Genomic DNA, 14,379 nt, shown 5'->3' on the forward strand with positions numbered 1-14,379 from the left:
CATTTAATTTCATTTAAAATATAAATCTATTATAAAGATCAGAACTGTGTGTGATGAGACCAGTGTCACACTAACATCTGTCATTTTCAGAGACTCCACAAAGTTCTGCATCTCCAGAAAGTTCAACAAGCTCACATTTTGTGTCGTCCAATTTAACCCTCAACCAGACTGAATATGTTAATATTACTGAACTCCATCAGCCAAGTTCAGGTACGTCAGTAGTGATGTTAGTTTGAGAACAGAACTGTTAAATGTGTTCGGTTAACGTCACATGAGTTTTTTTTTAACTTTTTTTGAAAGATTTTTTGAATCTGAAATCCAGTGTTAGTTCATAGCGGCTTAATGTCAGAGTTGAGGCCATGTTTATGCAATTGTGACAACCACAATGCCGATACAGCACATATTCAAAGGTGTTGCTTCATCTTATTGCAGATGGGTGTGAAATAATCAACCACATAAACCCATTAAAATTGCAATATTTTCATTTACATTATATTTATTCATTCAACAGATGCTTTTATCTAATGTGGTTTACATTGCATTGAAGGTGTACATTTGATCAGCACATGCATTCATGGAAAAAGAATGACCTGTTTTTGTGATTACACTTGAACAAAGAATAGATCGCAGATGAGCAACAGAGACGTGAATCGTGTGTCTGAGGGCTGTGTGTGGGTGTGGGCCCCGTGTTAAAAAAACAAAAAACAAAAAAACATTAGTACTCAGAAACAAAAAAATAAAGATATTGGAGAAAGAATCACACAGGTTTCTATGAGAGCTTAGACTAAAGATGTGGCTGAAGCCCTTAAAAGAGTCTAGATTTACTTCCTCGCTAATGTTATTTGGCTAGGCAAAGAAAACGTGCATGCAAACATATTTAAACACTCAGTAAAGCTTGTGGATGTTCTGCCTTCACAGTGAAATCTTGAATTCATAATTATAACAACCTATAAAACTGGCACCTATGAGTCTGTTTGAAAGAATTAAGTGCATTATTCTAACTCAAGTGTTTTTTCTCTCTTTTTTTCAGACCATATCCACTGTTGTGGTTTTACTGAAACTGTGATACGATTGGTGGTTTCTGCTCTGGTGGGTGTGGCTGCTTTTGCTTTTCTGGTTTATGACTTCAGATCTACAAGAAATGATCTGAACAGGACGGAAGAGACTAGGCATTACCATCCAACCTGCAGACTAAAATTAGACCAACATCAGTTGAGTAGAAGAATCAGTTCCAGATATGTTTGCTGAAGATTGCTGGTATAATCCCCAAAAGATACAGATTCATTTTCACTCATTAGCCATTTATTTTATCGTATTTGCACAGAATGACATTTAAACTGATCTGGTTCATCCAAAAATGAAAATTCCACCAACGGATCCTCGGCAGTCCAATCAGCTGTTAAAAACATCACAATAATCCACAAGTAATCCAGTCCAGTCCATTAATTAACATGTTGTGACGTTGAATGATGTGTATGTAAGAAACAAATCCATCATTAAGATGTTTTGACTTGAAACTATTGCTAGTCCTCTATGCATAATATTATTTTCTCCAGTGAAATGCCATCTCGTCTGAAATCAGGAGAGAAATATGCACAGATCAAGGACTGTTTACAGGTCAAAACAGTCCGAAACGGTTCTAAACAAATATGTGGGTGGATTTTGATGTGAGAGGACAACAGAAGATGGACTTTTGGATTATTACATCCTGCTGCAAATAACAAAAAGAGATAAACCACATTTTGTTACTGATAAATGAGCCCCCAAATTGTGTTACGTTCCCATTGTAGTCTATTGATGGAGGAACATGTAACAGAATAAAATGGTGTGATGTGTGGAGGCAGCAAGGTCCAGTTCCCAACCCCAGTGCTTTCACAATGAACAAAATCAACTCAATATCAAAAACAAGCTTCTTTTATAAATGTGGGAGGATCCCAAGGTTTCAAGAGGGGGCAAAGGCCAAAACAACACATAACTCCTCTAACCAGTAGAGAGAAAAACTAAAATATTAAAAGAAAACAAAAGAAAAAATACAACAAATTACACTAATTCCCCAAATAGCTTAAACAGGAGACAAGTTCAAAAGAAAATGGTACCCCCTCTCTATATTCCCAAAGAACTAACAATATAAACAAATTATATATACGAACAAATAGTAGCTTACAAACCAGAAAGTATTTTTTGTCATAAACACCAATTACAACAAGAATGTAAACGCAATAACACTGAAGAGAAACCCAATCAACAAGGCATAAATTCCTCCAAACACAGCAGACAACCAATCATTGGAGGCAGCTGGCAGCTAGTACTTCCTGCTAAATAGAGAGAAACAAATACGTCTCTGGACGTAATACACTATAAATTCAGGTCACATTTGTAATTTGATTAAAGGATGGAGAAACAGATTTTCTTTAAAATATATCTTTGGATAACATATTTAAAGTGTGAGTGAAGTGACATTCAGCCAAGTATGGTGACCCATACTCGGAATTCGTGCTCTGCATTTAACCCATCCAACGATGCACACACACACAGTGAACACACACACACCGTGAACATGCACCCGGAGCAGTGGGCAGCCATTTATGCTGCGGCGCCCGGGGAGCAGTTGGGGGTTCGGTGTCTTGCTCAAGGGCACCTCAGTCGTGGTATTGAGGGTGGAGAGAGCGCTGGACATTCACTTCATGATCCCTCATGTCCCTCCTTTGGCAGTTTATGACAGCATGCACTTTGATGCTTCAAAAATTTCATAAAGAGATCGTAAAACTAATCTATAAGAATTTTATTCTTAAAATATATCTAATGAATTCATGCAAGGTTATGACTTTAATCTCCTAATTGTACACTTTAAAAAAACATGCATGCATTGTTTCTAAAACTTCACATCCATCACTCATCATTTTCATGCTTTGTTATTTCAAGTGTTGAATCCTGTGTGTCAAAATCTTAATCTATAAATCATTACTTCGCCCTTTCTATACCTTCCATAAAACTGTTCATTTTTCCCTACTGACTTTGCAATAATACCATCTACCTGTGCTGCTAATTTCCCACCTTTGTTGTAAAAGTTCTATTACTTACCTGTTAATCACTGATTTACCTCACTTCTGCTTTAATATTCACCAAGTTTTTATTTAATGCTTCTTTGGCTAACTTATCAGCTGTTTCATTCCCTATTATCCCCTCTGCTGTACAATAATATATAGATTTCCACCAGCAGGTCTTCTCTATCGCTTCTTGTAGATATTACACTTTTGACAGCTGATGAAGAATCTGAGCAAATTCCAATCCTATTTGGCTTAATCTTTTCCATCCATTGTATCCGTACTATTATAGCAATTAATTCTGTGGAATATAGCCTACAGACAAAATTTATCACTTAGTCTATTCGTAAACTTATTTGTGTCTTAAATCTTGGAAAATACATTCCTATATTAACTCAGAGCTTGATTCATTTAGCCAAAAGCACGTCTGGTCTATAAAGTTCTCCCCAGCATTCCCCTGAAAACATGTGATAAGAAAATTAGAGTCAAAACACCAATCAAATACTCAAATATCAAGGATGGCATTTTATTACACTGTTTACAGGGTACTTGAAGCAATTTTAAATCAAATTAAGGCTTTTTAATATCCCTTTTTAAGACCTGCACAAATAAAATTAATTCCATATGAGCGGGATAGGGCAGGGTTTAAGTTATATATATATATATAAATAAATAATGCTTTATTGTTGACAGCATGTACAGTGCCATGTACACTATATGGCAAAAACATTTCACATGCCTCAGTAAGAAGGAACAAGGAAAAAGTAAAGTAAAAAAATAAAGAAGAGAGGGTACACTGTAAAAAAAAAATCTGTAGTTTTTACAAAATAATTTTGGCAGCTGCATTTGAATAATTTTGTAAAAAATACAGAAAAACTGTAAACATATTTTCAGAACAAAACTGTAATTTACAAACAGGGAAATTTGAATGCAAACTACTAAATTCAACAACACACACTGCTATTAAAATCTGTTTTGTACCTTTAACATACCGATGACCACCATAATAATGTAGGTGGTAAAAGAGAAAGCCACATGAAGAATCAAAGCTCAGCGTCACCACAAGCAGAAGTATATACTAATATATAGAAGGTGCACAGAGTCATTCATGCAAACACAAAACACCATCATGGAAACACACACGATACTTAAATAATGCAATACACTTTCATTAAAGATGCAACAAAAGATGTAACATAAAGCCCAAATGTACATAACTGATAACAAAAACTATTAAAAAACATGATTATTTAAACAAAATAATCACGCAGGGAATTCTGGGAATATCAGTTTACAGTTTTTGACTGTAAATTATACATTGATTTGTTATTTTTACTTCTAAAAACTGTACAGCATTTTACTGTAAAATGACATGAAATGTCTGGTTAAATCTTTTACAGTTTTTCCCTGTATATAATACAGGAACTCACTGTTAACATTAACAGTTTTTTTCAGTAGCGTTTTTACAAAATTTTACAGTTAAAATTACACTTATTTTTCATAAATATCAGTTTAAAAGACAAATATACATTATACATATATTTTCAATTCCATAGGATATTGCATTGCAATTTTAATACAGAAAATATACTTTGCAGGTCAGCACTATTGATTATTATTTATTAATTATTATTATTATGTGAAAATGTTAAAGGAGCATATATTAATAATTTTAATTGCTATTATTTTTTTGATTTTGACATCACAGCTACATACATTTGTATCTCTTTTTCAAGCACCATAGAGGTTTGCCTTTTGTAAACTTGCATTTATGAATGTGAAATTTACATACAAATAAAATGTATAATAAAACCAACAGCCTTTAAAGAGCGATCCTTGATATAATAACCCAAAATCACGTTTATAAGATATGGAAAATGTTTTTAAAATATTGTCAGCAATGAAAACCTCCACATTAAGGTATGTAACTAAAAGTAACATAATTAGTTATTCTTTTAGGGAATAACACAATATTGTAATTCATTGCTTTTAAAAGTAACTGTCCCCAACACTGATTAACAGTAACAGAATTAGCACATAAATATTGATAAGTAAATAATAATAATAAAGTAATAAGTACCGATATGAAAATCAGCACTCTCATTGTAATGCACAATACTCCTGAATATATCAAAATCAGTTTTCAGTGAATTATTGTTTAGTCGTGACGTATTGTCAAGTATGGTGACCCATACTCGAAATTGGTGCTCTGCGTTTAACCCATCCAAGTGCACACACACAGCAGTGAGTAGTGAACAAATGCACACACACACACACACACCGTGAACACACACCCGGAGCAGTGGGCAGCCATGCTGCAGCGCCCGGGGAGCAATTGGGGGTTCGGTGCCTTGCTCAAGGGCACCTCAGTCGTGGTATTGAGGGTGGAGAGAGCGCTGGACATTCACTCCCCCCACCTACAATTCCTGCCAGCCGGAGACTCGAACCCGCAACCTTTCGATTACGAGTCCGACTCTCTAACCATTAGGCCACGACTTCCCCGCCTAGTGTTCAGACTATTATTGCACCATCTTCACTGTAAATATACACTGTTGTTAGTGTAGTACAGCTTTCCCAAAACCAGTGTTTGGTAATTGTAGCGCCACAGATCATTGGAAAGTGTCATGCATCCTGAGTGTTAAGAGTAAAAGTTTCTCACTTTCATAAAAGCAGAAATTTGTTGAGGTCAAATGTTGATGTCACAGTGTTTGGCACTGGTGGGCGTGTCTTATTTAATTAAAGTGACCATGTCTCTTCCTGCTCATTCACTCCATCCACATCATCTGACAGCAGCATTACTGCAGTCTCTAATTCACTCGCTTGGTTTCCTGTGGAAGCTGAAAGAAAATACAGAGATAATCACGGAAAGTAAAAAGAGAGAAAGAAGCAGTTTTGCTATATAAACATCAACTTATAGATGATGTTGCAGCTACACAATCTTAAGGATGACACAAGAGTTTCAAAACACAGACGTAATGTATAGATAGTCATTATAATAAATAAAGTTCTACTCACCAGTGACAGTCACATTGACCCTTCTGAATATGGTCTTTTCGGTGTTGATTATCTGTAGTTTAAAATGTCCAGAGTCTGTATTTGTGATGTTTGTGATGGTCAGAGATGCAGTCGTCTTGCCCAACCTAAGTCTGCCTCTGAATCTCTCATTAACAGTATTTGTTCCTGAATCTTTTTTAACAACGAGAATGTTTTCAGCTCCAAGCGTCCACAGTATCAGATCATTGCTCTGTATTTTAGCATTAGTCTGGAGAGAGACAGCACCTCCTGCCGTCGCTGACAGTGACTTCACTTCATTTCACAACAGCACAGAGAAACAGAGAAATTCAGTATTAGTGGCTGAATTAATTTTGCCATCCTTTTCATTCTAAAAACAACTTAAAACCAGACTAATAGTGGATGAATGTTGTAGTAAATGTATCAGAATTATAATAAGTATTTTATAAAAATTAAAATCATATTTTGAGACTATTTTCAAACTAAAGTTCCTATTAAAAAAGTCCTAATTAATAAATGCGATGTTACAACTTTAATCTCCTAATTGTACACTTTATTCACATGATATTGGGAATTCATAACATGGCACTACTTACAATGAAAAGTAACTGAAATCAAAAAGTAATTCCAATTTGAGCACTTTGAGGATGCGTTAATTTCAGATAATCTAAACTCACTGCATGATCTTTTACACACAAGGACTTACCATTGATGGTAACAATGAATCTCTTGTAGTTGGTTTTTGTGCCTCTTCTGCTGATCTTGAGTTTATAGAGTCCAGAGTGAATGGTCCTGACATTGCTGATAGTGAGATCTCCAGTGTTCTCATCCAGCCTCAGTTTGCTCCTGAATCTCCCATCAGCACCCTCCTGTGCCCTTCCGGTCCCTCTTTTGATTTCAGCAATGAGATTGTCATCTGTTTCATAGCCCCACTGTATTGTAACATCTCTCTGCATGTCAGTAAGACCAGCATGTAGAGTGATAGATTCTCCCTCCGTCACTGTCTCTTCCTTCTCTTCGACTGTCACAGAAATGCATAGAAACATGAGTGTTTAAGTGAAGATCTCAGTTACTGTACATTCATACAATCACACTACAAGGTCCATATGACTCATGCTATATTTCAAGTCATCTAAGTGAGAAATGTAAAACCTGCCACAGCACGTCAACACTTTTGGCAAAACATTGGCATTGAATCAACTATTTTAGTCCGTTGTAATTATGATATGATTTCAGAAGACTTCACTTGAAATATACAGCACAAGTTGCTTGGACAACATTACAGTGTATTTATGATACATTGTATCATAAATACAATGTACCCTAACCCGATGAGGGGAAATAAATTTTCATTTTAGTCAAATAAAACATATGTTTATGTATGTTAGTGACAAATTTAATGGAGAAAAAGTTATTGAATGCCACAGGTCTTTGGTCAAATGAAGACCAGGAATGATGGATTAAACTGAAATAAGATTCTGTGCTTACAAAAATGTATAGAAATTCACTGAATATCAAATATTCTGAGCGTTAACATCCTAATCAGTGGTTTGATTTGAAATGAATTGCAAAAACAAATTACTCAAATTAAATACTATAATGTACACAGTTTAAAGTAAATCCTAGCAAGTTTGGAGGAGATGGTTAAGTATATTTTACTTACCCATTTGCCTTTTTAATATATAAATCCTGCGGCGATAGTAAATAACAAAGGCAATCAGGATCAGCAGAGCAACAATAACACCAACAACTATTCCTGCTATAACACTTGAAGAAAGACCTGCATCTGGGACAGGTATAAAGAGAAACACTGAAAGAGTCAGTCAATGTGATGATCTCAAATTGTTTCAGACATATGCTAAAAATAACATAATATTGTTATAATTAGAGTGGAGTTACTCACCACTTACAGAAACCAGGAATCTCTGCAAGCTCTCGCTGCCTTTGATCTGCAGTTCATAAAGTCCAGAGTCTGCGGTTCTGGTGTTCTTGATGGTCAGAGATCCAGTCTGATCCAGCTGCAGTCGATCTCTGAATCCCTCATCAGCATCATTTAATGAGGTCTCGTTGGTCTCAAAGTCAATTTTAGCCAGGAGGATGCCTTTATCACCAAACCTCCACAGCATCAGAGCGTCTTGGTGTATTTCAGAATCAGTATGTAGAGTGACAGGATCTCCCTCCATCACTGACAATGACACTGACTTGACTCCATCCGTCTCACCAACCACAGCTGGAAAATGAGCAGAACAATAATACAATTTTGAGTTTTACAATGTATCAGAATAGAAATTCTGAAAGAAAGTTAGTCCCATTATGATGACCTGGGGCCAGTTGCATAAACTTAGCCACTGCGTTAAGACTGTGTCTTAAGAACTAGTTTGACCAACTAGCAGTTGCCAAGGGGTAGTCAGTCTTACTTTTACAATACAATATGACCAATCTACCTTTTCATAACGGAATTAAAAAAAGTTATGACCAGTCTTGAAGAGGAAAAATAAAATAAAATAGATGACTAACTTTAAGACTAGTCTAGCAATTATACTAGTATGTAAACATATGGCCCGTGTTTGTATAGTGTAAAATCAGGTCATTCTAACTTAATAAATGCGTGTTACACATGTGTAGGATATCAGAGACTGAATCAGACCATTTTAAGATTTTAAGATCAGAACACTGAAACATGAGAAGCTGAGATTCCAGAAAGAGAGGCTCCAAGAAACAGGATATCATAAATCTGTCCGGAGTCCTAGCTCCAACTAGCTGAAGCAACTCCCAACTAGCAAGCCTTTTTCACCAAACAACTTACAACACTGAGGACAAAGAAACACTTATTGATAATTCCAATTCAAGAAGGAGACTGTCAAATTTGTTGCAAGTAATCAAGACTGATGTTCACATGTAAACCTGTGATAGAAATTCATTAGCTACAGACTCTTTCGGGCGTGTCTCCACACATAAAAGACCGTCCAAACCAACATTCCTTCGTTCTCCTTAGAACTATACAAAGACTTTATTTTTCATATGCACATAAAATCATCCTAAAAGGACATTTTTATGCAGAACCTCACATATGATTTTAATATCCTTGTTTTAATCACTCATTGTGTATGTCTTTTAATCATTATTGAATAGCTCGAGCCTTAAAGAAATATTGCATGTTTAGTATCTACGAGTTTGAGAATTCATGCTTGAAATGTTTCTTCCGGTCAATTCTTTGTCAAATGCATCATAGTCTTATTATGAAATCATGTTCAAAAAGGTATTTTGCCAAAGCCTGTAAAATTCGGACCATGTGACTGATAACAGGCTGATTTATGATGTGAAGAACACACCCTAGCTAAGCAAGGACAATACCTAATTGGTCAATACGTGCAGATGGGACGGTCCAGAAGCTGAGTTTAAAACCTCAGGACATCCTCTTTTTTACTCTTACTCTTGCCTTTTACTCTCTCCAACTCTCGTCCCTCTCACCGAGTGCGTGCTGCTCTTTGAGCGTGCCCTGGCCCACGTGCCATAATGAGAAAGAAAACAACTTAGTCTCGTTACATCATTTTATTTTATTATTTTACTTTAGTTTCTTTTCTTTCCGTGGAGTTTCGTGTTCTAATGTAAGTTTGCTACGAAGCTAGCTCCGACCCGCTTCAAACTTCAACCAGAAAGAACTCCGCATCCTCAGCCAACGCCCAAGAGACATCACTTCAAAGACTACTGAACTTCCAGCCAATCAGACACTTCGGGGAACCCCCCCTGTCTGCAACGAGGACACAACCCCGTTACACAGGCAAAACAAGCAACACACCTCCAGATTCTAACAGGTTCTAATTGGTGTATTTAATATAAATTTTAGCCTCATTGAGAAACTCAAAGCGAGGGTTAAATAAGTGATTGATGGTTGTTCAGGTCTATGCAATAGCACATATTGCTGTGAACTTGGGATTTCACATTTCCATTCTCTTAACTCATCCTTTCCTCACTCTCTCTCTTTTTGCAACGTGTGAATGCTGTGAATGCTTGTGTTCATGTGTTAGATTAGTTTATGTCTTAGGTTTATATAAATAAAATCTGATTTATATTTTAAAAGAGAAGTATCTTGTGTTTTCTGCTCACAAGTTAATGCCTTAATCTGTCGATTTCGTTACTGTGCTATTTAATAGTGTTTTCACTATATTTTTGGATTTTAATATCCAGTGCAGAGTTTGTCATACGGCTCGTTCAGTGAATCGCCGTAACACTGATTCTGTTCAAATCCCTATAAAATCATAAATGATTCCCTTTGAGCTAAATTAAACTATTTGTTTAAATTACGTATTAATATTATAAAATGTAATAAACCCCTACAATTTTTATTGGTGGAGGTTAATATTATATGTAATAACCTTACACATGTAACCGGTTCTACTTCGCCTCGCTCCGAGCGGGATTCGAACCGCTGTCTCCGGCGCGTGAGGCGGGCGCTCTAACGAGGAGGCTAAAGGCCACGGCCTCTAACGTCAGTCGCCAGAGCGCCTCTTTTTGAGATCAGGGGAGTGAGGTTTACACGCACCAGCACTTACTTGCCTACGTCCGTTACACACACATACATGTGTCATTTATTCAAGTGTATGGTTTGAAATCATCCAGACCAACCAACCAAGTCATTACTAACAGTTTGAAACAGGAAAAAACAACTGAGTTTAGGAACTGCATCATTGTTACAATAGAAGACTTACCAAAGACAGTAACATTAAATATCTTGATTGTAGTCTCTTCTCTAGAGATGGATAGTTTATATTGTCCAGAGTGTCGGATTCTGGTGTTTCTGATGGTGAGAGAGCCAGTTTTTTGATCTACCTGCAATCTGCCTCTGAATCCCACATCATCGGTGACCAAAAATGAAGTCAGGTCATGCTCTCTTCGGATTTGAGATATGAGAGTGTCTTTACTTCCAAACATCCATAATATTGTATCATCATTCAATATTTCCGAAAGATCAGATTGTAGAGTGACAGCATCCCCCTCTGTCACAGACACATTACTTGTCTCTGTGCCGGGCACACCTAGAAAACAAACAGAAACGCTTTTAACACTAACTTCAGAAAACAAACTCAACTGAAATCATTGTGTTAGCTGCTAAAAAGACAAATATGCGCTTACTTTTCAGACTGTTAAGGGAAAAACTGTGAAAATTAAGACCATAAATGTGAACATTAAAACAACACAAGCTATATATTTAAAACAAGATAAATGTACTTAAGAAGCACGATGTTTGCCATAAGAAGAATGTAAGCAAAATGTGTAGGCAAGCAGATTTTTTATTTTTTTTCCCGAAGTGGACTGTACCGATGAACTGAAATCAGGATCCAGTCTATGAAAACAAGAAGACTATGAAAACAAAAATTCAACAGGCTTTTATGTGCCGATCGAAAGCTATTAAATTTGATTTTGCATTTGGGGGTCTTTGTTACCGAAATGATTCGAGGGGCAAAAAGCCTTGTCGAGAATGAAGGCTAAACCATGTATATGAACAAATACTAGAAATAAGAACACAATAAGAACAAATGCTCTTTTTGTTTTTGGTGTTATGGACTGCGTTGGATCAAAACGAAAGTAAATTTCAAAAACTTACCAGCCATTAATAATAATAGAAAAACCAATAACATGCTCCTCCTGTTTCTGCAGAGCTGTGAAGAATCCGAGTTTAATAAAGACGATCAATAAGATTATTTTATATTTTTGTTGTATATTTATGTTGATGAATTGCGTTTGTCCTCACGAAGCACCGACTGATCAAACTAAATTCAAAACAGTATAACAAATACAACAAATTCTAACGGAGAGTTGTTAAGACAGCTGGGAATTACGACTTTTCTCAACAATAATAATACGAGGTATAGTCCCAGTATTTTTAATCCTCGAAGGAAAAAAACTCGAAATTCCACTTGGGAGTGTGAGACGCATAGCGGGCGTTTCTTGACACATATGGCCGAGAAGTGCAAAACAAATCTTCTTCTTCTTCTTCTTCTTGTGTCGTTTATTGGCGGTTGACAAGCCAACTTATGGTGTATTACCGCCACCAACTGGACTGGAGTGTGAAGCTTCGACAGGGTTTATAACAAAAAAAAAAACACTAAATTCTTCCTTCCAATCCTGTAACTTTGAGATAATATAATATTTCTTTTTGCACTCTTGACTGTTCTGAAGCACAACTTAATAGATTTGTTAAACTGAAATTAGTTATACTTAGATCCTTCAATTTCTCAGTCAACTCGCCTCTTTCTCTATTATATGCTGTACAGTGTAGAAGTACATGTTCAATTGTCTCTGCTACACTACAGAATATACACAATCCAGTTTGATGTTTCCCTATTATGTATAATGAATGATTTAAACCAGAATGTCCTATCCGCATTCGTGTAATAATGATATCTTCTCTTCTGTTGTTGTGGCATACTCTCCCTTTGCCAACTTTGCAAAATAAATCACGATTCTGAAAACAAAATAAATTACAAACGCAAATGCAAATCTAAAAAACAATATAACAAGTCAGAAAACACAACAACAATTCAGTTTGAGACAGCGCCATTGGTTTGGGAATAGATTACTCACCACTGACTGGACGAGACATCTGTCAATCAAGATGTGCAGGAAGAACCAGAAGAAGAACAGCAGAGTCAGCTAAAGTATTATCTCCAGAGGCACAGATGATAGATTGCTTGTCATCGTCTTTTTGCCAAACTTTTTTTTTCTCCCTTTTCAAATCTCATCGTAAAAACATTTATTTTCAATAAAAATTAAGGAAATAATCAAAAAGTTGAAAATAAGAGTATCGGGTAGGTTTTGTACCAATGTGGCATCCATTTAATAATTTGAATTAAAATTATAATTGACACAGTACGTTATTATTGCATACTGTTTTTTTTTTACTACAATACTGAGGTGCAGATAATTGCCACTATTTGCAACAAGTAGTATACATAGCCCACAATCCTGCTATTTTAACATAGTGTTAGCTGCTATCGCTATTTGACAGAACTATGTCAAATTTACCGTCACTCCCATAGACATTGTGTTAGAAACACCTTCGCATTAGCCTTAACAAGCCTTTTTTGTATTCTGATTCAAAGGTAAAATACTACAGAGTACAGTGTTGTAAATGTACATGCATGTATATTTTTAGGCAGCAGCTATTTGCACTGTGTAAATAGCAATAGATGCTATTTACACTAAGTGCAAATACCTATTTACACAATGTTAAAATAGCAGGATTGTGTGCTATGTATACTACTTGTTGCAAATAATGGCAATTATCTGCACCTCAGTATTGCAGTAAAAAAAAACTGCAATACTTTTTTTTCTTTTTTTGTACGAAAATGTAAAACCGTAAGAAAACGAAAGTGAGATGAGTTTCCGTGAATATCTGCTGGTCACTGAGTAGGCTACAGAGCAGTGGACACTGCATAGGGACCCTATTGCAGCGCAGCCACGGTAGTGCAGTGTAAGCAAAACGGCACAGACAGTATCAAAGGATCGAAGAGCACGTTTTTTCCTTGTTCACTTAACATATGCATTTTATGGACATATTAATTCTTGTTCCGTTTACATGTAATGTTCTCTCTCCAAAACTTTAGTTTTAAATGGTAAGAAAACTTATTCTAGCTATGTCAACATCTTGGCATGGCATCCGGTTATATATATATATATATATAAAAAAACTTACTAGGGAACGCCTACTAGCGAGCCTGTAGTAGATCATAAGCGACATTCAGCGACAGAAAGGCGGCGTGAAACTGTTTTTTTAGACACCTTCACTGTATTAGTGAATGACAAATAGCCACCAGTGAATATGGGTAACGCTTTTATTTTATGTGTGAGCTTGTGGCGTCTGGTTGGTAAGTTATACGTGTGTTTGCTTAATTTTATTATAGGCCTATTTACTGTATATATAATATAGCCTATATATGAAGAGTTCAGATGCAAAAGCCTCTAAGTGCGTCTGACATTTTTTTTTCTTTAAAATTAGCATTTCTTTCTGGCTACAATGTATAGGTTTCTTTGTAAGTACCGGTTCTTCTGAATGGGTTGAGGCTGGGATTTAGCACATTTGAAGTGAAAGTACTTGATGAACCTATAGAGCATTCACTCAGTACTATTATCTCATTTTTGACTAAGATGGCTTTTAGAGGCTTTTGCATTGGAACTCTTCATATATGGGTAGATGATGTATCAATGTGTCCTATGGTGTGACGGAAAAATGTAAAAATAAATAAATAAATAATAACCTCTAACACTAAAGATAGCCTCTCTCATGCTATTTGTAACTCTAAGAATGAAGATACATTTTTCT

The 14,379-nt window shown here is 35.9% G+C and overlaps 2 protein-coding genes across 4 annotated transcripts in view; one reads left to right on the forward strand and one right to left on the reverse strand.

Annotated features, from left to right (window-relative positions):
- The window catches only part of LOC306875003 (uncharacterized protein), a 262,032-nt gene that overhangs the window by 27,958 nt on the left and 219,695 nt on the right, over positions 1-14,379 (forward strand). The gene's annotated exons all lie outside the window — the stretch shown is intronic.
- On the reverse strand, positions 4,743-12,054 carry LOC306875010 (uncharacterized protein). 3 transcript variants are annotated; one of them, XM_079425372.1, is made up of 7 exons: positions 11,662-12,054; positions 10,987-11,092; positions 7,960-8,286; positions 7,720-7,842; positions 6,763-7,077; positions 6,060-6,350; positions 4,743-5,881 (listed from the first exon to the last, which is right to left on the reverse strand). In XM_079425372.1, exons 2-7 carry the CDS (start codon positions 11,006-11,008, stop codon positions 5,781-5,783), a joined length of 1,179 nt encoding a protein of 392 aa, XP_079281498.1. In that variant the 5' UTR covers positions 11,009-11,092; positions 11,662-12,054; the 3' UTR covers positions 4,743-5,780. The 3 variants fall into 3 exon arrangements, with proteins under 3 accessions (XP_079281498.1, XP_079281496.1, XP_079281497.1); XM_079425370.1 differs by having other exon boundaries at positions 10,766-11,092; positions 11,662-11,845; XM_079425371.1 differs by lacking the exon at positions 7,720-7,842 and having other exon boundaries at positions 10,766-11,092; positions 11,662-11,845.

This window comes from Barbus barbus (genome assembly GCF_936440315.1).
Source record: "Barbus barbus genome assembly, chromosome: 9".
NCBI classification, from domain to species: Eukaryota; Metazoa; Chordata; class Actinopteri; order Cypriniformes; family Cyprinidae; genus Barbus; species Barbus barbus.

Bases quoted from the DNA above. Each gene is read 5' to 3' on its own strand.
- LOC306875010 (XM_079425370.1), bottom strand. From the start codon at position 11,695: ATGTTATTGGTTTTTCTATTATTATTAATGGCTG. The intron at 11,093-11,661 runs GTAAGTTTTTGA...TTTGTTTTCTAG, and splicing joins TCTATTATTATTAATGGCTG to GTGTGCCCGGCACAGAGACA. The intron at 7,843-7,959 runs GTGAGTAACTCC...TACCTGTCCCAG, and splicing joins ATTCCTGGTTTCTGTAAGTG to ATGCAGGTCTTTCTTCAAGT.